Raw genomic sequence first — 26,385 nt, forward strand, 5'->3', positions numbered from 1 at the left:
CACAGCCCAACAGAGAAACACAAAGAGGGAATTTAATGCTAAAAGGACTGTAAATGTGTCAGATATCACTTGATATGACTAACTCTGACTGCTGAAGCCTCATATAAGCTTCACATCTACTTTTAAATGTGTGGACACACTGTGGATTTTATCTTTTATCACTTACATTGAAAACACATCTGAAGGAGATGTTTTAATAGTCCGTATGAACAGGAGGAATGATTACAGAGAGGAACACCTCTTTCACTGCTCATACGGACACCTTGACACTTGTTTTAAGTAATTATGGATTACGTATTGAAAAAGTATTTACATTACTTACTTTTTTACTCACCAGTAAAACAAACACATTATATGACTTGTACATCAGCTCCTTTAGAGTTGCCTCTAAACTATTCAACATCCTCCTCACACGCTGCATCTTTTGTATTCAATATGTAGAAATAGGAAATGAGACATTTGTGGTCCAACAAGCAGGGAGTAAACAGTGTGGAAGAAGTCCCAACCTCACCTTGTGATTCACACACACTCCATTCAACTCTGAACCAAACATTGTCATATGTATTATTTGAATGTTAACAGATTGTTTTGTATTTTATTATGCCAGATACCTGAGTTCTTAATGCTTTGTAACGGAGAAAACACTACAATTCCAGACAAGTGAAAATGATAACCTAATGTTTTATTATTATTACTTGTTTGATACTATTCAGATGTGAAACACTTTCTTTTTACATGTCTTTGCATAAAGAACAATCAAACAACCACCAGCCAACTGCTAACCATCCAATCTGCCTGATTGAAATTAAGAAACGTCTTCCTGGATCCTGTGTTTAAATGAGCCACCACCACCAGAAATATAGATTTACACTAAAACCAACACACTAATAACATTACTGAGAGCATTTCTATAAGACTGTCTGTTTAGATACACACACTTGTATGTGGATATATTATATGTTAAGGTACTAGCACGTATCAAAGAAACGAAGGCAAATAACAAGTTTGGCGTCGATATCTGAAGTCCATATGTCAAAAGTGTGGATGCACTTTCTTATTGAAGTGAATGAGAAGGTGTGTCCAAACTTTTGACTTGTACTCTACATTCCTGCCTCTCTTTGCCTCCCTGTTGGCCTCCCTGCTGGGTTCAAATCAATTGCATCAATGAAGCCATCACAAAAGGGAACATTACCGCAGTGTTTTCCTGTGAAAAAAGGCCTGGTAATTACAAATCAAACGAGACAAATACATCCCGGTTAATGAGCGTTAAACGGATGTTAATTATCCGATTGAATGGCTGTCTCTCCATTAAACAGCGTCTGATGGAGGGAGTGGGAGGATGGGGGGGGGGTCGAGGGGAAGGGTAGCTCAAAAAAAAAAAAAGAGGCATTCTAAAAGCCATATTAGCAGCAGATTGAGAAGATCAGACGGTGTAAAGTGTGTGTCGGAAATGCAAGCGAGAGGGGAAAGGCGTGGGGAGAGGCAGCGGGGGAGGGACGGGAGGGGCGGGAGGGAGGCCGAACTTTTCTCTTTTTTTCTGACGCTAGCAATTGCTGCGATGCATCAGAGGGGAAATTAATCAACTGTTTTTGATTATTTATATATTTGAAAAGGACAAAGTGTGCGGGGGAGAGAGAGCTGAAACACTGAAGGACTCACACTGTGCTAATATGGTCACACCCGGTCTGCCAGGCAGCTCCAGTCACAACATATCCGTCTCAGAGGAATCAGAAGAAGAAGAAGAAGAAGAAGAAAAAAAAAGTTCACTATGCTTAACATTCAAAACAAGGTACAAGTCCTTTCTGATTCATCAAGCAGCTCAGATAAGGGGGGAGTTCATATGTGGAATAGGAAGGAGAAACGGAACAACTTTGGATGAATGTCTGAGAAGCTGTCAAATGATTCTTTGCAGGATTATTTAAAAAGAAAGAAGTAGTCAATTCACTGACAACTAAGCTTCATCAAAACTGCTCCAGACCGAGGTTTATTAGAAGCACTTTGAATGGTCTGATTAACCTTTGATACCTAGAATTAGTGACCTGCAATTGTGCCACATTATGAGCTTTTCACTACCAAAATAAAAGCGCTTTCCATGACAAAAGAAAAAAAAAGGCTCAGTTCAAAATGCTAATGTGCAATTTAATATAATGATTTTGTTTAAAATTGCAGGTTAAAGACTGCAATGATCATAAAAGGACAGGAATATTGTACACATGCTCACATCCTGTCAACCATGTAACTTTAGTCCTCCTGAGTCAAAACTGACCCAGTTTGGTTTGACTGTTTTGAAGCATTCATGAATTCCTATAAGATTAAAAAATGCTTCTATATTAAATTGTTGCTCTTACTCTAACTGCCTCTGATGACCACAGAACAGGTTCAATGTTTGGCTGTTAGGTTTTTCTGATTATATTAGTTACAAGCTTGGTATAACATGCAGAACTATATAAAATAAAATGATTTGGGGCCTTGCTGCGGCACTGTGTGTTGACATTGAGTCATGTGTAAAACCATTGGGTTTAAATGGTGCACATTCCTAAGTAAATTCCTGTTGAGTCAAAATTACACAAAGTAACCAGCACACAATAAACTATGTGTCAAGATATTATTACAGAAAAGCAGGTGTTTGGTGTAACTTGTGATAGAACAAAATAAAGCAGTGATTTGCAGCTATGTCTAGTGATACTTCACTTTCTTTTTCATTGTCCACTAATCTCATGAAAAGACCAAAACTGACAATGAAAGTGTTCTAACAAGTGTTGTGTGTGTATCCAAAGCCTGAAATATCTTCTTCTGTGCCATGACACTCCATTGTTGTTCAGTCACCAATAAAAGCACATCAGTGAGTCACACCCTTGCACTGGCTGACATTAGCATGAACAAACAAACTAGTTTATTTTATGTCAATCACACGTTCTACTTAACTACTGCTGAAAAACACGCAGTGCTTCACCAAACATGTATTCATCCACAGGTGAAAATAGTCCCTGACAAATGCACAATTTACTCTTGTTACATTTACTTTAAAAAAAAACTGCTGTTTCAGGAAATTACTGGGCCTTTTAAAAATGTGAAATAAAATGATATCATATATCTATAAATTACAAATAAAACTATGTTTGTGAGCAGTTTTCAGTAGCAGTCAGGAGCTTAGGGCTGAGTGCCACAGAGTGTTGAGAGACAGACTATGCATTTTCAAATTTTTCATGGCCTTCGTGGACAACAACAAAAATACAATATCACAAGTCTTATCCTTTTGTGCAGAGAGCGGGAGGAAGTATGGAGGGATCACTGGGGCCACACAGCTCAAGTTTGCCTGGGCGCACTCATCACAGGTTAATCCGGCCCTTGGCATAGTGGTAGGTATGTGACAAATGCCAATATAGTGTCACATCAGCTTTAATGTTACATCTGATTGAACATAATTGAAGATGGAAAGCTGGAATATGACAAAAGGTCACATTTTATTCTGGTTTTAAAGTAAGAAAAGATAAATTGGTCTAAGTTTGATTTATCTTAGGAATCAACTGAAGTTTTTCTGTGTCCTGCTAATAACATCTCGAATGTTCCTCAAATGCCAACGTCATTACTATTCATGACACACACACACACACACACACCCATACATTTGACCCATCCGCATCCATACAAACTCTGCTTTCTTCGGTGGAGGCCTAGAAAAGGGAGAAGTAAATGACAGCGCCCTGTGTGCACATCAGTTTAACTCAACAAGAAGTCAGGGCAGAAAATCATTTAAAGAAGTCCCGCAGTCCCTTCAGATGGAGGCTGCCAGCTTCTCAGTGATCTGCTATCATGTTGCCTGTCTCTTTACTGTCAGCACTAATAGCTCTTAGACACTGGACTGGGACATGAAGTGGCTACTGCAGGCCAGGGGTGGCACACACTCAATCAATAATTTACCCAGCAACGCTTGGCCTTTTTCGTGTGTGTGTGTGTGTGTGTGTGTGTTTTGATTCCTGAATTAAGCATTCATATGGGCTGCACATAAGAGGATTTGTTTGTGAGAGTGTGTCTTTGTGTGGCTGGTAACATGGGTATGTGAGCGTGTGTGCAAGTGTGTGTGTGTGTGTGTGTGTGTGTGTGTCAGCAAAGTTGCTTTGTGTACTGATGTGTAGCCCTCAGCACCTGCTGGGGAGATAGGGCTTCGGCCAATCACAACAAAGATTGGAGGGAAGTTTGAGTGACACAACAGTGCTGTGTCTGGCTGAGATATGATTCATTCTGTTATCGCTTGCTCGCTCTCTCACTCCCTCACACACACACACACACACACACACACACACACAGTCATGATGGCTTAACAGCGTTAAACTGTTTAATAATACCATCTCTTCTCATCCACTGTTTCTTGTCCTTTCCTCTCTGCTTTCATTTCCTCATTTTCTTTCTTCTTCTTTCCTCTATTCATCTTGTTTCCTCATCTCCTTTAATTTTCTCTGCCCTCTTACATTCCTCACCTCTTTTCTTGCCATCCTTTGCTTCCACCTGTCCTTTCCTCTCCTCTCCTGCCTTCCTCTTCTCTCCACTTTCTGTTTCCTCCTTCCTCAGATTCAGATTCAGATTCATTTTATTCTTTGTCCCACAAGGGCACTTGGTTTGCAGCAGGAATACAGAAAAGACAACACAGATCACAGCTACAAAATTAATTAATTGGAATTAAAGACATGAATTTATAAAAGGAAAAAACTAATATGAATAAATATATACGTCCAAGCCAGGGACGGGGAGGGGGGGAGGACTATCTCCCTCTGTCCTCTTCTCATTTCCTTTCCCTCTTCACTCCTCTCCTCTTTCCTTACTACCTCCATTCCTTTCCTTATCTTCATTCCTCTCCTCTCCTGATTGACCAATCGAAATTCCACCAATGAGGACCAACCAGACGCACACAAAAAGACTAATTAGTCTTGGCATGGTAGCAACAAATCCCTCAGCACTGATGCTCACACACTCTAACAAACAGATGTACACTGCTTACACATTTAATGAGACTACACATTTAGACACACACACACACACACACACACACATACACACATTTGCGCGTCACAACACGTGTTCCCGACTCCTCGTTTCCCAATGCACAGCATGCAGCCGCAGCAGCTGTGAGCTGTTGTTCATTGCTTTTGTAAAGTTCTTGTTTAGCCACATCAGTATGGCTGACGTCGCTCTGTGTGCAATAGCTGCATTATGAGCGATTGTGTGCATGTGCTCTGTATGAACCATGATGGGAGTTTATCTATCAGCGTGTAAGGAAGCCTTCCAGTGTTATTGTGAGCTTGAATATCCCAATTTAGCTGAGTGAGGATGTCTCAATTAGCTGCTTTTCATTTTCCCGGCTGCTCGCTGTGATGTACTTGTCTGATGAATTCAAATACAATTCTGGTTTATTACATCTTGGGTTTTATTTTCACAGTTTTAACCCAGTCAGTTGTGATGATACTATACTCGGCAAAGTAACTGCTTAGCTTAGGGAGCATGGTGACATCAGTACAATGACATCCATACAAGATGGACAGGGTTGTTTGGGACTCACAATGACAAAGACTAAACTACATAAAGGCTACACTACATAAAGACTACACTACAATATGGCTACACTACATAAAGGCTACACTACATAAAGACTACACTACAATATGGCTACACTACATAAAGGCTACACTACATAAAGGCTACACTACAATATGGCTACACTACATAAAGGCTACACTACATAAAGACTACACTACAATATGGCTACACTACATAAAGGCTACACTACATAAAGACTACACTACAATATGGCTACACTACATAAAGGCTACACTACAATATGGCTACACTACATAAAGGCTACACTACATAAACACTACACTACAATATGGCTACACTACATAAAGACTACACTACATCAAGACTACACTACAATATGGCTACACTACATAAAGGCTACACTACATAAAGACTACATTACAATATGGCTACACTACATAAAGGCTACACTACATAAAGACTACACTACAATATGGCTACACTACATAAAGACTACACTATATAAAGACTACACTACAATATGGCTACACTACATAAAGACTACACTACAGGTACATAAAATATTTGGACATGCTAACATGTTAGGCCTTTATCGCCTCTTGCTGCCAAGCATGTTTTTAAAAAACAGCTAGTTAGCTTAAAAGAGTGAATAGCCATTTAGTTTCTCCTCACCCTAACCCTCAATTAAATTTTTCTTGTTGTTCATAGAAATGTCTCAATTTAAATTATTATTTCTGTAACATTTGTAGTTTTTGTGGCCAATTTTCTGACGTTATTTTTCAGCTAGGTAGCTAATTTTGTAGCAAGATGTTGTCCCTCTTAGCTCTGCCTACAAAAATCTGGTTGAATGTCTATATGTGGTGGAAACAGTTACTGAAGGGAACAACACCAGACATGTCCTCTTTGTAGCTGTTTGTCGCTTATAGAAATGTGTTGATTTAAGTTTTATATTCTTGTAACATTTGTAATTTAGTGGTCATATTTCTGCTGTTATTTTTCATAGATGTAGCTAGGTAGCTAGGTATGTAGCAAGATGTCATTCTTAGCTATGCTTAGAAAGCTCTGGTTGAATGTCTATATCTAATGGAAACAGCTACTAAAGTGTATGTAGCTGTTTAATGTGGAGCTATTTTAACTGAATAGGTACAGTGCTTGAATATTTGAGCATACTAAGATTACTATAATTTGAAAATCAGTATCCTGTTGTTTTAGGATCAGTAAAGATGCAGCACAGGCAGGTCACACCATGTTCAAGGTAATTACAGCACAGTCTATAAAGTACAATTCTTCAGTTATTTTGGCTAATAATAGTGTTTCTACGCAGCCCTGAAGTGAATGTTTTAATGGCCCAGTTCCAGTAGGCGGCACAGCTGTTGGGATTGAAAGTGAAGAGACCCAAAATGAATGTTTGGGTTATAATTTGTCTTTGTTTTCTCTATCAAATCTGGACTTTTCTTTAAACCTGTCTGATCATTAGACTGCATGTTTCTTGACGCATCATGTTTCTTTTTAGCGATGCTGCAGTGTCCCAGTTTAGTGTGTACAGTGTTATGATAACTGATAGAAATGATAAGCAGAAATACAACACTTCAAGCCAAGTCGTATTAATCTGTAATTCTCCTTTAATAAAAAAATCATAATGTTCTTCACAGAGTTCATATAAAGTTGATACAAATCTCTTGTGAAATGATGTGAAAGGACTTAAATCCTGTGTGTGTGTGTTAGTTTGTGTCACTCTTTGGGAAAGTCATATGCATGTGTGTGTGTGTGCTCAAAAACTGGGCAGCTTTCCCGCCCCGAGGCAGCGAGTGTGGGTGTGTTTCTGGAGCCTCAGTGTCATTTGCCTCCAAAGAGTAACAGTGTTGTTGATCAGCAGTTGTTTACAAACCGCCAGGAGGATGGAACTAATTTGATCACTTCGTATTCCCCCGTCTCTCCCTCTCCGGAGACCGTTTCAATTTGAGCTCCTTCTACGTTCTCAATAGCGGGCCGCCGCAAGTTGATTCTGACAGCAATTATGAATATCGTGTTCCACTCAAGTGGTCGTGAGCCGGGGAATAATGAAGTTCTCACCAAATCATCTGTTCCCCAAATCACTTAACTGCATCTTCATTAGGAACTTTGCAGCCTGGAGGGAAGCATAGTGGGAGTCGGCTGAAAGACGTAGCTGCTACATGGCGCTCCGTACAGAACAAAGATAAAGATTCATGAGTTTAATTTCACTTAAACTACATAAGTGAAAATCACACGATTTATGAATACAGCAGCCGCCTGTACTGTGTTTCATGATTGTTTGGATGGGAACATGTTTTTTCTGGATACAATTTCACTGACAGACCGTTTCTACCAGTAATGGCTGATCTAACTTGTCTGATTTACCTCTAAAAGAGCATTTTCTCCTAATGTCTCACCATCACATCACCTGCTTTCATTCACTTCATATACTCCTGACAGTTCCAATAGACTTCAGTTCTTATAGATCACACTGCGCTACCTCGTCTTTCATAACTAACACATTATGACATTTCAGCTGCTTTTACTTCTTACTGCTCAACTGTCACTTCAACTACTTTTATTGTTTACATACAGACTGACAATCTGACTGCTTACAGGCTTTACTAAATTAAACATTAAACACAAATTACACTTTAAATGAACTCCTTTTAATGCTTGCTTTTCATCAAACGCTTCACCACCACATCAACTGCTTTCACCAACTTCATACACTCCAACACTCGAAGTGACAGTTCAATTGATTTTAGTTCTTATTGATAAAACATTTCCACGTCTTTCATTGCTAACACACACATCAAATGACATCTCAGCTGCTTTCACCTCTTACTGCTCAACTGTCGCTTCAACTACTTTTATTGTTTACATACAGACTGATACTACAACTGCTTACATGCTTTACTAAGTTAAACTTAAAACTCATATTTGAAATGTTTTAAGCAACTTTAAATAACGCCTGAACTCTTTTTAATGTTTACTCTTCCACAGACACTTCAAACCCTTTCACTGTTTCAGCTTCAACTGCTTTGACTTAAACAGCATCTTCAAACAACATCTCACATACAATTTGTCTGCCTATTTTTCCAATATATCAATTGTTTATGCTAAAAAGAAAGCACAAAATAGTCAGAAATGTTTATCATCATTTTTCAGACACTGTGAAATGTCTTCATTTTGTTTTTGTACAACCAACTGTCCAAATCCAAAAATATTCCATTTCCAGTCATATATAATGTAGACAAGCAGGGAATTAATACATTTGATAAACTGGAAGCAGTGAAAAGTTTGGCATTTTTGCTTGACAAATGCATCTAATCAATCATTTAAACTCTAGATGATTTATTTTCTGTTGATCAACCAATAAATTATTCAAACAATCATTTAAACATGAGCTGAAATATTCTGTATACACTGATAATTTATCTGATGTATTATCTGGAAACTAAAATTATTGAATAAACTTGATTATTGTCTCCTCAAAGAGAATTATTATTTTATTTCATTTCCAGTCATATAAAATGTATAACTGAGTCCTCACTCTGTTTTATACGACTTATTGTTTATTATTATTGAGACAGTAAGCCAAAAAACAGGTTCAATCCCTTTTGCACAGGTGAGTGTCAGCTGTTTTCTGTCTACACCTGAGGAACCTGGGGACAATAAGAGTGCTCCACCTTGTCAGAGACCGCCATGCACGGCTCTAGTTTCTGTGCATGTGTGTGTGTGTGTGCTTGTGTGTGTGTGTGTCCACCTCTGCATACGTGCATCATGGTTTATGCTATAAATTGAAAATACCAAAAGTGAGGAGGAGTGACAGCAGAGAGGAGGGAGGTGCTGACAGGCAGGAGAAAGGACAAAGCCCTCAGCTCCTGTGTGTGTGTGTGTGTGTGTGTGTGTGTGTGTGTGTGTGTGTGTGTGTAATAACTAATAGAGGAATATTAAATCCTCCTTTTCGCCTGCTGCTGTCTTCCTCTGATATTTCTCTACAGTGCCACATTGACAGATAACGATCACATTATGAGTCGGAGTGTCACACCTTTTCTTTTCTGACGCCACACTTCTCTCATTTGACTTTGTTTTCATAATCTCCGTCTTTGTATTTTTTATTCATTCATTTCACTTTCTTTCTTTCTTTTCTTTTTTACATCTCACCCCTTCTTAGTCCTTCCGTTGCCCCGCTCCTTTTATTCATGCTGCTTTTCTTTTCAATCTCCCAACCTTTCCCTCACTCTTTAAGCCCCCCCCCCCTCCTCTTCCTCCTCCTGCTCTCTGACTGGCAGGGAGGAGCGTTTGCTGACAGGAGAGTTAAAGAGGCTCTGAACAATCCCACAATCCCTCAGTGACAGGATGGGCCAATAATTGTCGTCTGAGGTGACAATTACAAACCAGACCTGCAAGGACTACACACAAGGACTACACACTAGGACACACACTAGGACACACACCAGGTTTAAACACACACGTCATTCAAAGGCTGGAGATGAACGTGCATGTTTCAGCTATAATGCCTTAAAACAGAGACATCCAAAAGCAGCAGAACCATGGAGCTTTTAAAAAAACAAAAAAAAATAATCCTTTTTTTTTCAATTTGAAAAAAATATCACATAAAAAAACGTAACTTTTGCACAGACTGATAGAACAGTTATAATCTCATTATTTGTCCTGGTTATGTTTGTATCTTTCACACACATCACATTATATTACACATCATATTATAATTGGTATACACATGTTGTACTGATCAAAGTATACAGACATTGGATCAAACCAGTGTAAATCAATTTGGTCATGTACAATCAATTGTTGGATTACTGTCAATTGATACCTTAAAAAATGTAAAACAAAACAAAAAAAGAGTACAATATTCCAGCAGAACCAGGATGTGTTAATGTAAATAATGATGAAAACAAATCTAAAATGTATATATGAAGACTTATTTACTACATGAAGGTATAATCAGAGTGATGAGGATATGTGTTAGGTTTAAATTTTTATATATATATATATATATATATATATATTTTTTTTTTAATTCATTTATTTTTTTCCTAATCAATTTAATTCAATTTAATTAAAAAAAATGTAATATGTAATTGAATATTTGGTAATTTGAGTCATGTCTTATAGAACACTTATTTCCTGATAACTTCAAAGTCTTCCAGAAGAGAAGGTTGATCAGCAATTTGGTTTTAATTATATAGAAATGAAAATATTTTCATTTGTTTAGTCAGTTGTGCAGAATTGTTAAGCACTTGTTCATTTACAAAGGAATATCTTAAGTTTAGCAGCTGTACACTGACTGTGATTCACTCTAGCTTAGTCATTCATTGCAAGTTAAACTTACCAGTAAAACATTGTGTTTATTTTAGCCATAATTAGTCATAATTATGCTGACTATTCTTTCTACAAAAAAACCCTAAAAACAAAAAAAAAATACTAAGGAAATTATTTTTTGGACTAATAAAATAAATGGTCACAGCTAATTTTCAAGATGCTCCTTTAGTCTAAACAAACACTGTTAACCTCATGTACATCACAGACTGTTTGGTATGTCAGACTGTTTAAACTCTACTTCACACTCTGCCTTATGTTCTATGTCTAATTGTTTCCAAAGATACATAGAACATATGTCAGGCTGAAAAACTACAAGTCAGCAAAGTAAACTGAGACACAATGACTCAGCAGCTGCTTTGATATCAGTTCTGGTGTCAGCTTCCAAAATATGCAGATTTACTACTTTTTTCTTTTTGCATCAACACTAAATGAAATGATAGTAAATGAAATATTATCGGACAAAACAAGAATTTTGAAGATGTCACGTATAGTAGATTAATCAGCAGTTAGTTGGAGCTCTAATTAGCATTTGACAGAATGGTGCAGACGTGAGTTTTAATCTTTCACATGAAGTAAACATCATCCAGAAAAGTGCTGAAACAAGCTGATGCTGACAGAAAGGATGAAATAATAAGATTTGAATAAATAAAAAGAGAAGAAAAAGGGTGACAAAATGTTTAAAGGGTTAATAGTGTTTCTTTTCTTCTTCTAGTTGCTGGATTATATTATTCTCAACCGTCATAAATCACCTCAGAGTATCAGAGAGTGCAGTTCAGAGAGGAGCAGGACAGGCTGTGGTCCATTGACTGAGCAGAGGAGTAAGCTAACCCACATGTGAGTAAGCACCCACCCCTCTCCTCTATCCTCTCCCCTCTCTCTCTCTATGTGTGTGTGTGTGCGTGTGTGTGTGTGTGTCTGTGTCAGGCATGGATGAGCCGGCTGAGCTGAGTAGATGTGACCAGCCTAAGTGTGTGTGTCTCATATCAGTGTGTCCTCGATCGCTCTCACTGTATGGGGCACTTTAGTCCATTCTTCACCGGCGCCGGGAGGCACGCACACACACACACATACACACACACATATACAGTACACATCTGCACACATGTACTGTATTGCCCAACTACACACACACACACACACACGCACGCACTGTTTTGATGTAAACTCAAGTGGACGATGGGTCCAGTCAACCACTCTGCCAGTCTTTTCCCTTCTACCCTCCTCTCTTTTCCCCTTCGTCTTTCATCGCTTCCCTCCTTGTGACACTTTCAACGGCATGTCACGCAACCCTTCTCTCACACACACGTGCACACACACACACACGTGCACGCACACACACACACACGCATACATCATGCCGTGCTCTCAGCCAAAGCTCTGCACCTTTATCAGGGGAGAACCACTTAAGCACGCTCATATACACACACATATTCACGCACATTCATGTCTGATTTTTTTTTTTTTTTTTACATACCCTCCCCCCCACCTCCACTCCTCCACACACACATACAAGCCTACGCCACTTAAGTCGCCTTCCTTTCACCATCTCGTGCCCTCCCCTCCCCTCTCTCCCTCTGTGTGTCTTGTCTGGGTCTAGTGGGTGCGTGACTGTGGCTGGGTTTGGCGAGGGCGAATTAGCACGGCGACCCAGTTTGGTGCCAGAAGAGACAAGACGCCCCCCACACCCCCACCCCCACCCCACGCCCCTTTCACATTCTGCTCCGGCTCTGCTGTAATGGTAAATAAAGTACGCGGGATTATCACAGAGCAAAAAAAATCTGTAAATCTATTTTCAGATGATTTTTATGCATGTTTCCTCCCAAAAACCTCATTTTTCTACAAGCTCAGATTAATGACTGAACATCAGTAGGTTTTAAATGTGGATAAAATCTGCTCCGTAAACAAAATGTGACTTCAGGTGCTTTTTATTCTCCCTCCTCCCTTCTGACCACTTTTTCTCTGCTTCTCTTTACCGGCTCTGTTTTGCATTTCTGTGCTGATGCTAATTGCCTGCAACTAATTATAGAAAGTCTGTAAGTGGCCCTCTGAACTGGACACACACACACACACACACACACACACACACACACACACACACACACACACACACACACACACACACACACACACACACACACACACTCTCTCTCCACTTCCTACGCTTTTAAACACATTTTGACAAGGAGCTCTCGCTGTGTCTAACCGAGAGTGTGTTTGTTGCTGGTCTTAGATTGGCGAGACACAACAGACATTTGCGTGTGTGTGTATATGTGTGTGTGTGTGTGTGTGTGTATGTGTGTAGGTGTTTAGGTGGGGCGGGAGGGGGGATGCGAGAGAAGCAGTGTTGCGTGTCTCGTTCGGCTCGTTTAGCTGACAAACTGCTTTTAGCGTTTAATTATCCGTCGCTCTGTGATTAATAGGTTTTAATTACTGTAACCCGTGTGGCAACCTGAAATATGCACAGGTCTCAGAATGAAGTCGGCCTATCAAAACGCTGGGAAAGAGTAGAAGAATTTAGATGAAAAGAAATACAAACAAAAGAGGATGGAGTATTGTTTCACTTGTTATTCATCATAGACGGCGCAGACTGAGAGAAGAAACTGGAGTTCAGAGAGACACTCGGGCTCGTATCTCATATTTGTCTACTCGAGAAAAACTGTTGGACCTCAAAAAGCTTTTTGACCGGACCTTGAACTTCATTTATTCTTTTTTTTTTCGAACGGGATCCACCGCCAGAACTTCAAACAGACTTTTTGATTCACTAGAAAGGTTAGGACCTTTCCAAATTCATGTGTTTGCTTTGAAGGCTTTTTATATTCTGCAGACATTTCTGCTGATGCTCTGAGCTCAGAGGAAACTTACAGATAGTTGAATAAATGGAGACTGTGATGCCTAACATGAGTTTTATGAGGAAAATAATGAAAAGTTGACGTGTTTACTATTCGAGACAGAACGTACCTGCATGTTTCTAGTATCACCAACAGAATAGACTCATCATGAGTTTGGTTCACTTTGTCTGGATTAAAATGTACCAGTGTATGCAGTACATACAAGGAGCTTCTGAAAGAACTACTGTAGGTAGTCATGAGTATTATGAAGGTGAGTACATACTGTTGAGTTCATTAACAGTATCATTTGAACATGATGATTGGTCTATCGGTTCGTGTTGACGAGCAGTGTGTCTTAAATCAAATTAGTGTTAGTGTTGCTAGTTAGCAAGCTAGCGTTAGCATTCACATTAGCATTCGCAGTACCAAATCATTACAGATTGCTAAATTAACCCAATAAACCTATTGATTAGTGTTGGGAATTAATACAATTTTATTGATATCAATGCCATCATCGATTCTGTTTATTGGTCCGATTCTTTAGCAACTCTGTTCAAGCAAATCAGTTCTTGTGGTAAAAAGCTGGCATACATATGTTTTCAGGGCCAAAACAACTATTTTATAATCTGTTTATAATCTCTAACATAACTGGTAGGTAAGATAAATGGTTGGATGTTTGGAAGTGTACGATTCTGATGGATCTGACAATTTGGAACCAGTTCTAAACTGGAACTGGTTCTTGATTCTTATCCTTACTACTGATGGCTTATATGTGACAACAGTATAGTGGTGCTTAGTGCAAAAACACACATGTGTAATGCATCTGTATAATACAGCCATGTTCACTGTAGTGACAATGTCCTCTGCTGCCATTTCCTGTTTGAAAAGTGGTCCCGCCCCTTCTGCTACATAGTCAAAATGGTGACTGTTGAGGGCGAGAAGTGTCCATAGAGCACTGCATTTTTCCATAGTTCTCAGTGTGAACGCACTTATACACTCAAAATATGAAGTGTAAGTATAGAAGTATGAGTTTGAGACACAGCAAATGTGTGTAGAGTTTAAATCAGAATTGACTGACGGCGGTCTGGCAACACAAACAAACAAACAAACTCACAACACGCATCAGATTCTGATTCAAGAGTTGTTAAATCCTGACTGTCATCAGCTCATTTCAAGTAAGTAGCAGTAAGAACAACACAGAAATCCCTCCTGTCAAATGACCAAAACACTGCAAGAAAACTGTGTGTTGTGCGCCTTTAATGATTCTCATTATTTGCCTTTTGATCCAGCCGCCTGTCATACTTGATATTTAGGACTTTAATCAGGACTGTCGACATGCAAGTGGAGGAAACAATGATAAAAAAAAATACTATTACTTTATAATCTTAATAATCTAATCCCTTTTCCGGATGGTTGCAGTCTGAATTAGTAAGGCAAGGCTCTATCTGATGACTGGTTTTTTGCTTTAGAACAGCAACATTTGAGAATTCATTTTCAGGAGGTCATCAGGTTTGCCTTCATTTTATTTTTATAAGACTCTGGACCTCAGGGTGGACCTCACCTGTCTTCAATATGATAACAGAAACAGCTGGAAACAGTAGCAATCTGTAGTGTAATGTTATGGGGATTTGGACATTTGATGGTTGCTATGTTTCACTGATGTTTTAATTAGGAAAGTAAGACATGAACACAACTCCCCTTCGAACCCTTTCCAACTTTCTTAAGAACTTATGATTGTGTATACTTACATAGATTATGTGAAAGCACCTGAATTAAGTGAATTCAATGATAGTTTGGAATTTTCAATTATTGTGTTGGTATCTGTTGTGTTCCCACCACAATCAAACCACACCACAGTTTGTCTGGAGCAGATGGACGATGGTGCAGTTCAATGGTCTGTGCCAGAGTACAAACGACTGTTTACATCATCCTAACTGAACCAAACCATCAGAGTTCATTTAAAGCTCACCAAACACATCCTTAGTCAACTTACCTACACAGGAGTCTCTGTGCTCTTCGAATCCAGCAGAACACACACACCTGCCGATGGGCACCAGCCACTCGCCCTCAGCGCTGCAGTACATCTTGGGCGTGTCCCTCTCCTCGGCGTGATCCACACACTGCCCTCTGACCTCCACCAGAGAAGACGAGTCGGCACCCGTCACCACGTCGGTGAACACCGCCAGGTTACGACTCACGCCCACGCAGCGCTTGTAGTACACCCGTACCGAGGTGAGGGCGATGCAGGCACCGATGTCCTGGAAGGCCAGGTAGAAGCCTCGTCTGTTTAGAGGACCAACGCCTCGTACCTGTGACAACACAAAGGATTATTACACTTATATCACATCACAGGTCATTACATAGAATATATCACACATATGAGCGTGTGTGTTCAGGTGTTACTGCAGTGAGATAGATGCAGCAACAAGTTGGACAAAGAACAAGGAGCAGTTTTTGAAACCACTATAATTTACATGCTGATGCAAAGTCAGCAGTAATACAAAACCAGTCATGCTGTAAATTTCATGGGGTAGTTTTTTGCACTAGTTGGTAATGTCTTGGCTCCAACTACCTACAAAGTGGTTTGTTCTGTTTATGCAGATCAGTGATGCAGTACAGTTTTGGTCATTACTTTGTCATGAATGGCATTTGAATTGGAGCCCAGTTTCAGGAAAATAGTGTCTCACGCAGAGGTTGTTAACCTGGGGTTGGAACACTTTGAAGGGGTCATTGAGTAAATGTAAGAGGTTATGAGACAATTAACCGAACAAGACAGATGACAAAACGTGGTTCTGGTACACAGAATAGTCTACACAGAATATATTTATACACTTCCCAAAAGTACCAGAAGATAATATGATTTCATCAGTACACACATATATTTACATAGATATTACTCAAGATATATATAAAAAAGACTGTAATTCAATGTTTTCTAACCTCTAAAAGAACAAAATGTAACTGTAAATGTAACAACTTGAAAATGAGTGTTGGAATTGCTCCTGAGTGATCATGTGACAGGGATTCAGAGTACACATTGCCTCATTCTGAGGGCTCAAACAGCAAAAAGGAAACTGCTGTCTTAAAGTATACAGCAACTGTACTTGCAAATTTGAGTAATTTAATGTTACTTTAAGAAGTGAAGCTACTTCACTGACTTTATTATGTTTAACACCTGTGGTGACTTTACAAGTGTATTTTCAGAACGGACACTTTGCACAAATTAGGTAAGTATGAATTTGACTAATTAAGGTTGCATTATAGACTGCTATCTGAAGTCACTTTAGAGAGTCAGCCAAAGAGGAGAGTAATTTAGTCAAGTGTTGTACCCAATATGTAAACACCTGTAACATGAAACATATGCATATAGATATGTTTTATTTATGAAAGTTTGATTATTTTAACTACTTAGTGTTAAGAAGAATTAATGCAACTTAAAGCAGGAGTGTGTGACTTTTGCATAAATGAACAAACCATTTACAAATGAGCTCACACAATGCTGATTAAGCCCATCACTGCCTGGTCAATCTGTCTGTATTTCACAGTATACAGGAGTTTATAATGTGGTGCACCAGTAGTGGTATGTTTTACATCAACTGGCAATGATTGGATTGTGACTGTTGACCAGGGTGGACTGTTCTCAAAATGCGTAGAGGGGTCTGCAGCGATGACATTGGCAGTGTTTGTGTAAATACTCTAACTGCCAGTAGGGGGAGACAAAAATTTGTTTGTCAAGTTGACTTTGTTTTTCATCTTAGAAAACAGTGATTGCCATAGTGGCTCTTGAAACAAAACAGGTGGAACGGTGTGAATACAGCCCTAATTGAATCTCTGGACTGGAGTTTGGTGTTGAGCTTTGGCAGCAGTCATTAATCAACTGCTCTGCTTCCAAAAACAATTTGGATATTTTTATGTTTTTATATGCTTGCTTTTCATATTATATCACTTTTGACTACGTTGTAAACCCACACAAACTGATCTGTGGAAAATATAAAGACAGGTTTTTTCTGTAGCACTGCCCTGTGTCCAAGACAAATTATTAAGACTCATGAACCTCCAATAGATTATTATGTGAGAGTAGGAACTTTTTGTTTCTAGTGATATACTGTTGTTTGGTGTTTGGTGTTCATAAGTGTATGCAGGTTGTATTTTGTCGTCACACATGTTGTTGTCTTGCTGTACAGTCAGTTTTGCATTATTTTGGATATATTTTTATATCTTTATTAGACAGTACTGCTGGAAAGATGACAGGAAACAAGGGGGATTAACACAGAACAAAGGTTCACAGTGGGATGTTGGATTTAATGGTAATGGTGGAGACCCAGTCATTTAACTACAGGCATGCCCTGATGTTGTATACATCATTATGTTCACAGTAAACTTCAGTTGAACTTAAACGAGAAAAAGTGGCAGGACACACTGTCAGATGAGAGGAATATGACAAGTTAGGCTACATATTGTTACTTTATTATCTCCTTATTGTCACAGCCAGCATCTAAAGAACTAAACCCTCATTTGCTGGGTTACTGTCATGCATTTTCTTACTAAAGCTGCTACAAGTACAGCAAAGTACAGCAGCAGCTACTGTAGTTGAATAATTAATGATACAAGTGTAATTTATACAATAGTTATGATTCATTTTGTGTACCTGTCCTGTTTTCAGACCTGTTTAATACTGTAAGGTTACAAAAGCTTAACACACTGATGAATAGAAAGCACACATGTAGCAGCTTCTAACTGTTGAATCGTCATCAGCGCAGCTCAATCAGTAGTAGCTTTGTTTACAAGCTGATTTGATGTATTGAAGAGATTTTTTAATGTGAAATTGACACACAGAGCTGTTGATAACACCAGCAATGTGTGTTAATCAGACTGCTCATTTTGCAGAAATGAGAAATTGATGTTTTTTTGCCTGGGATATTTAAGGGGTGTTTCTCTCACTGTTTCATGTAAATGCCAGAAGTTAAACATATGGTGTGTAATCAGAATCAACGGTTGTTATTTGAGTTGCCACAGGCGTTTTCACTCCTGCTCAACTGCATGCTAACATTCTCCAGCTATGGACACAGCCTAGTTTCAGCTGTTCTGGTTTTCTGGGGAAGGAAAGAAAACACATACTAAAAGTAATATAAGAAAAGAGAAGTATCCAGTGAATATCCAGTTTGACATAAACTGAATTAAACGTCCAAAAATTGGATAATCCTTTCACATCTCCACTGTGGGGACTATTATCTATGTGCAGGAAGCAGAGAAAAAAGAATGACAAGATACTGTGAGATGAGATCAAACAAATCACCCTTGCGGTCCTGTGAAAATCCTGTATCTCCAAAACAGTCAACTCATGAGCTTTGTTTTCAGCTTTGTGATATTTTCAAATAATATAAAAGAGGAATTTTGTCAACTCATAAATTTCCACAGAAAAATGATAAATGATAATAATATATAAAACTCAGTTTTCAGATTGAACTTAAAGTTGATAAACATGTTATGTAAAAATGATTTGTAGCTTATGGAATATTGGTCAAAACCAACATCAAAATATAACCATCCTAACATGTAGGTTTGCAGTAGATAAGCCAAACAACCTGAGTATGTCACAATAAATAGGGTTATGTGACAAAGGCATGGTGGTGGCATGTGGTCTAGCTGCCCATAACTACTTTTGGTGGACGATATATTGTCTCAGAAATAATCGCAATACACGATATTATTGTCATTTGAAGATCATTTTATACCACTGATATAATGATAATGGTATATAATAATAATGTAAGCGGGGCCGAGGGGTTGGGATTGTAGAGTGGGAGCTATGCTTATGTAAAAACACAGACTGTCATTATGTTTGGGGTAAGAATTATTTACCTTTAATTCTTCTACAGTCTCCACTCAGGACGTACACAGTGAGGAATGGAGGACACTACTTGTTTAGCCAATGTGACATGAATAGCCTCTTAGCTGCTAATGTGAAGTGTGGCAATATTGAGGTAAAAGAATGATCAAGGTCATGTACATGTATCATATGATAAGTCCATATATAGACAAGATGATGTTGATAAGATAACGATAAGTCGATAACGTAATTATTGTGACAGGCCTATGGGCAGCATACAGTATACAGGTGTATCTGCTTTAATGAAACGCTGTAGAGTTTTTGATCACAGTTCTTAATCCTGTGGAGTTTTTGGCATTTTTGGCGCCATGGAGCAATGGTTTTTTTTTTTTTTTTTTTTTAATGTGGCCACCATTTTGTTACCACATGTGTACACAAGTAGCAAAATTAAGTCAACACAACAACCTTTGAATTGTAGAAATGATATGTACACCAAGAACAATGTTTCATGGTGTACATGTGTTTGGGTGGAGCAAGAGAGAGCAAAGTGCTGAAGACCACATAAACAATGAATCCATCCTGCAAGTGTATTATTTATTGGGGACTATTTTCACCCATGGACTAATACACATTTGGTACTAACCCAAGAATCTAATGCATAATAATCCCTACGTTTTGAATCATTGTAATGTATCAATAAAAGTATAGTTCCACTCTCCAGATTCAATTCAAGGTTGTTATCAATATCACAGTATTTCCCCTGATACTCAACCAAGCCCTGCTGTTTTTTTGCTTTTACAGATCTAAAAAACTGAGCACAAAACAGCCTGAGTGACGAGACCGGAGGACGCTCTCCAGGGCCGTGGATGCTTCCAACTTGTCTTGAACTTGGAGGTGTACATGCCAAGAATTGGAATAAAGTTTCTAAAGGTAAGATTTAAAGAAGTTGGACTGACATTTACCTATTGTATCAGTCAGTGTTCATGCTGTTGTTTAGTGCTGCTGCTCATACCTCAGTGTTGAGTTTCAGTCTGCGGACTCCCAGGTCCACCCCTGTGAAGCTCTCGTCTGCTGCGATGGTGTCAATCTTAATGAACTGGTTCTCCCGTATAGACGAGCCCGCCGCTCTGTCAGACTCGTAGTAGTACAAGTTGAAGGTCTCCTGGAGAACAAACAGAAACATGATATGATGTGAAGGCTGGGAGTACTGCGGGTTCACTGAACTACAAAATGAGTTCAAATGGAAATCTGATGTTGAAGCTATGGTGATCTAGTATGCTTTTCACACCTAGTGAGTAACATACAACAATACAATGATCAACCAAGACCACTAAGATTTCCATATGAGAAGAGGTTTCATCTGAAGTATTGAGTGAGACACTGATTATTTTGTAGTGTTGCTGTTGTCTCATTAAGTAAAGTCAGCAGTTTGTCAAAGTCCTCATAAGTCCACATTTTGAAAGGTGGAAAATCTGTCAGGTTGAAAAGTAAGGCCCTGTTTACACCTAACATAACATACGTCTTGGACAAGTGGACAGGCGAGACACACTGGCGTTCATACCTGTCTCAAATCTTCTCGAGCTGATCACTTGTGTCTAGAGTTCGTTACTGTCTACATCGCTTCCAGTAGAGCAGGCATGTCCGAACTATTCCACAATTGGCCAGACGGCTGCAGGTTTTTATTCCAACCAAGCAGGGGCAAACCAGACATGACTCATTTAATCAACTGTTCTGAGTCTTCAGACAGTTGGTTGGTTGAATCATGTGTGCTCTTTGGTTGGAACAAAAAGCTCCAGGCACACGGTTCTTCATGGAATAGTTCGGACATGCCTGGACTAGAAGGTCAAAGGGTCCCACTCATGGTTATCATGTCAGACAAGTGCCAGATTGGATTTTAGTGCGAGCTAAAAAGCTAAAAGCTAATAAAAGACGAGCTATGAACGAGTTATTCTAACTGTTCAGATTACTCCAACCGCGTACATCTATACTGCTCTCCATTCTTTCAACTGTTTACCAAAACAACCACCAAGTCCTGCATTGATGATATATTTCCTGTGTGTCCTTGCCAAGGACACATCAGGGCACATTAGTATTTTTACACTAGAAGATATGTGGTCAAATGTATCCCAGGCCACCTCGGCAAGTGGTTGGAGTGATCAGATCGCAATGCGTCTCGGAAGTTGTTTATAGTTGTATTTAGTGTTGTCCTCTTGTGATCGGATCACCCTAGATGCCAATAATATCTGGTGTAAACAGGTTCTACAAGTCTCTTGAACACACCCACAACACTGGTGGGTGTGGCCTGTTGTACTTGTGACAAGAAGATGACAATTTTTCGGGATTCCAGTGGGAATCCTGCGGTGCTGAAGTTAATTTCACTGATGATCACGTGATTGAGACGGGACGGGAAAAAAATCAACAGGACCGGGCAGGAGCAGGAATCATATTACAACCTTTATTGTGTATATTGCAATTGTTATAGTTATAATGTATTGTGCAGTTCTATTATCTATATTTTTGGTTATCCCGTTCTCTCCCCTGTCAGCTATGGCTGGTTGCTGGTCGGTCATTATGGGCTAATTAAAGGCGCTGGATATCGTCGGGGGAATGGGAGTCATTCTTCCGGGAGTGGGGCGGGACAAAATCTTTTTTTAAATTCATCAAGGGATAGGGGTGCCAGGAGCGTTTTTGCGGGACAGGAGTGAAAAATCCACTTCAGTGTCACCCTCTACTTGTGACCACACCCAGGTGTGATATAGTTTGGTAGTATGGTACCACAGTACATTGCTGCATCACAGTGTGCAGGCAAAGCATTTTTCAAACCAGATTATTCGTCTGGGTGAACTTCCACTTTAAAGTTAAATTTGTAGTTTCCTAATTATGTTTAGAGGTCATTGTGAAGTACTTCCAGTCACCCTGAGTCTTTGACCTGTGGAAGAGTTTAAGTAGATTGTGGTTTTTTAATGCTAATGTGATTTTTAAAATGCTGACCATATATTATACCAGAATATAATTTACATTCTGCGCATTTAAAAAGTCTGTTTTACAGCTTTGTTTCTATCTCTCACACATTTCCCTCTTCAGTCCCCCTCCCCCCTTCCTCTAACCCTCTCCTGTCTATCTGAGTACCTTGCAGGTGCCCAGTACTCCAGGCATGCTGTTGCAGTCCCTCAGGGTGAACTTGACCTCGATGTAGATCCTCCTGGCTCCTTCTCGAGGGATCCAGCCCGTCCTCAGCCAGTTGTTCTGGCTAGGGCTCATCACATTGCAGACCTGATTTAAAGTAAGAGTAATGATCATCAAGAGCAACATACATTATGAAGAAAAGCAAACCTTTTTAGGCACTGAATGTGCTATGTGGGTTCCTTGATCTTCACATCAGCTAATATGTATTCAGGTGAAGAAGCCTAAGCTGACATGAAGATGAATCTGCAATCGTAATGTTGAGAATGGTAGAAATATGTACCCTTGCAAATCATAAAATGTTCCTGCTCATAAAACTAAACCCGATGCACACTGTGTCAAATGCAGTGCAGGTGATACACACTGCAAGCTCCAGCTCTTTTATTGAAATCATAGTAATACCTCAAATAAATGGGAAAGTTAGTTCCTGATGGTAGAACATTTCACATCGCATCTTTGGTTTAGTATTACAGAAATATATAAGTTATAAGCCTTGTCCATCCATTTGTATTGTTTTGTACCACTGAGGACTCTACTGTTTTTCATGCATTTTATTTTTTAGTAAATTGAAATGTGACTACTGTTAAGCCTACAAACAATTAACTGATGAATTAATCTCCCTACTAGAACTTTACTGGGATTTGAAACAGTAATGAGTTCTTTATGATGGTAAATATAAGTTATAAATCTATAACTTATGGCCAAAAAAATGATGATCATTTTCATTATTGATTTATCTGATGATATTAGTTTTCTCAAGTATTTAACTGAAAATGTCAAACATTTGTTGTTAAAAGTTGTTTTCAAATAATAGTTAGTTAGCTACATAGTTACGTAGTTAGTTACATAGTTATGTAGTTAGTTACATAGTTATGTAGTTAGTTACATAGTTATGTAGTTAGTTACATAGTTATGTAGTTAGTTTAATTACATAGTTAATTATGTAGTTAGTTACATGGTTAGTTTACTTATATAGTTAGTTAGTTAATCAACTAACAGCAAATATCAAAAGTTATTAAATGTTTTATCATAAGAATAAGAAAACCAGCAAACATGAATATTTTGAACTTGAAACAACTGTTTTTGATTTTATATGATAAAAAAATGTTTGAGATTGATTTTCTGTCAATAAACTAATTGTTTCAGCTGTTAACTGAATAAATAGAATATTAAGACTATTAACACTCTTTGGTGTGTTTTCTGGGGGTGGGTCATAAATGTTAGTTTGTTTCTAAAATCTATACAATGACATAATTATACTGGTTGGCAGAGAACACCAAGGTAACCCCAGCATTGAGATTAGGTGTGTGGTCATTAAAAACAACTGCATTTAACAATCGTGTGTCAGTGTGTGTGTATGCATGTTTAAGTGAGCTGCAGACTAGCATGTACTACTGATATAACAACACATTCTCACCCTAAAAAGTTATGTGTCTCTAAATAATGAGTCTCAACAGGAACAGTTAAACCAGCTGTATAATTAATAATAAAAATAAAAAATGATATCATTTAATTGAACAGACATGAAAGATTAACTTTTAATTAATGATCCACTGTTTGTTTTAAAGACATACTTCATTCACACTGAGTCATCTCAGTTTCCCAGGAATCAAAGTGATCCTGGAAGTTATTATGATAATGAATCCTAATAAAATATTGAAGCCCTCTGTACACTGAGAGTGTTACACACCTGGTATGTGTGGATAGGACTGAAGTACTCGTCCATCTCGTTAATGGCGTCCCACTGGGCAGAAAGAAGGAAAGAAAGAAAGAGAGAGTGAGGGGAACATTCTTGGGTCAGTCACATGTTTTTTTCACACGTCTTTCAGATTCATAAGCGGCAAATCATCCAAGCTACCGTCTTAGATTTCCCACGTGATCACTGATTCGTCGGTTCCTGCGCGGCTCCCTAACCACATCAGGAGATTATTAGCTCTGACTTCAAATGAAACATGTGATGACTCCTGTCACACAAGCGGCAACCATGCTAGTGTGGCAGGTGTATTGTGTGCTATATTTGAATCTCTCAGAAGACAAACAGCGTGGTGGTGGTGTTAAGTTTCCAGATGATCAGTGGTGATTTTCAAACCTCATTATCTGTAAGAGTGTGTGGGTGTGATGCTCATAAAGACAAACAGCAGAGATGGGTTTTTTGGCTGAATTTGAAAAATCCCCTCTCTCATTCACTTCGTGCTTTCTTTTAAAATCCAAACGCATCTTAAATGCAGTTAAACTGGGATTACCGCTGCTTTTTAAACAGTTGATGTATTCTGCTCAGGCGTCGTGGCGACTGACGGTTAACACATGCAATCTCGCGCCCCACATTTAGGCACGTCGGAATTCACTTAATGCAATTCCGACGGGACACATTTCCCTTTAATGAGATGCCCCTCATGTATGTAATTAGATTTACATTGTTTACTGAATGCCGGCGGCGGCCAGTAATAGCATTATGAGGAGGAACAGGAAGTGGTATGTGTTGGTATTTGTAAATGTGTTAATGTGCGCTAAAACCTCCAGCGCACCTACAGTGTAGTACTATATCCAGCACCGGGAGGAAACTCAATCACAGGAAGAGGCCTATTCCTCCTCCTCCTCCTCTTCCTCCTGTGTGTATTGTGAGCAGATATATAAGCAGCACTCCCAAACACTTCTATCTATACATGAGGATCCCAGTAAATACCTGGGTTTCATGTACTGTAGCAGGACACACAGGAAGATTAAATTCTAAATTTAGGGTTGATTTTTATTTATTTTTTAAATCACAGGAACACTTTGCTGTGTAAAAATCAGATGATTGAATATAATCGCATTTCCGTGAACAGATCGTAGCTCCTCTCATCACAACCAGTCTATTTTTTGCTCCATGTAAACAAGGCGTTTACATGATGCATTCATTTGCATTTCATTCATAAATGTGCATATTTAAAATCACAATGAGGCGTCACTCAGCTGTCGGGTCTGTGATAAATCAGGGGGATAAGTCAGGCTTCAGATGTTAGTTCAAATCAGTAACACAGTGAATATATTTGACCATGGCTGGATCTACCATATGGGTGATCTGGGGCCCTCGAGTAGAAAGGGGCACCCCATGATAAAAGAAAAAAATGTATGTGCTTTTTTAAATTAAATTTTTTAGGTTGGGCTCCACAGATATGATACTTGACCCATTATCTTACTGTGGGGAACCTAGTATGTCCAAAACAAAATATGTTAACTGTAGGAGCTTTCCACCCAACAGCAGTGTTATCCAATAGGGATAAAATAAAAGTGGTTTCCAAGATAATGAAGTCTCATGATTGACTATTTTAAATGTTAATCTGACAGGTGGCCAAGTGATGATTGGTTGGCAGGCCTCAATGCGCTGTGGTTAGATCGTATCAACAGGCATGAGGGGAAATGATCAACTGGCAGAAAATGGACCAAAAGCAAATTACAAAAGCCCAACAGGGGCGCCAAAAAGAAAGTAAGAGAAAGAAGCTGCCACAATAATAAGTAGCTTTAAAAAAAAAAAGGAAAAAGAGGGAAATAATTAAGAAGAGGTTGGAAAAATGGAAAATGGATTAATTATTGGGGGTACTGAGGGCAACAATCCAGCATTTGATACATTTTGTTAATCATTATTGAGCTTGTTTGATGAATAAA

General features: G+C 38.8%; 1 protein-coding gene across 1 annotated transcript in view; it reads right to left on the reverse strand.

Annotated features, from left to right (window-relative positions):
• The window catches only part of epha8 (eph receptor A8), a 63,856-nt gene extending 39,375 nt beyond the window's left edge, over window positions 1-24,481 (reverse strand). The window contains exons 1-4 of the mRNA XM_053315043.1: window positions 24,431-24,481; window positions 22,687-22,830; window positions 20,570-20,719; window positions 15,721-16,036 (exon numbers count right to left, since the gene is read on the reverse strand). Coding sequence (XP_053171018.1) covers window positions 15,721-16,036; window positions 20,570-20,719; window positions 22,687-22,830; window positions 24,431-24,466 — 646 coding nt within the window. The 5' untranslated portion in view covers window positions 24,467-24,481. The remainder of the gene's footprint in view (window positions 1-15,720; window positions 16,037-20,569; window positions 20,720-22,686; window positions 22,831-24,430) is intronic.
• Between the last annotated feature and the right edge of the window lie 1,904 nt (window positions 24,482-26,385).

This window comes from Scomber japonicus, chromosome 3 (assembly GCF_027409825.1).
Source record: "Scomber japonicus isolate fScoJap1 chromosome 3, fScoJap1.pri, whole genome shotgun sequence".
NCBI lineage: Eukaryota > Metazoa > Chordata > Actinopteri > Scombriformes > Scombridae > Scomber > Scomber japonicus.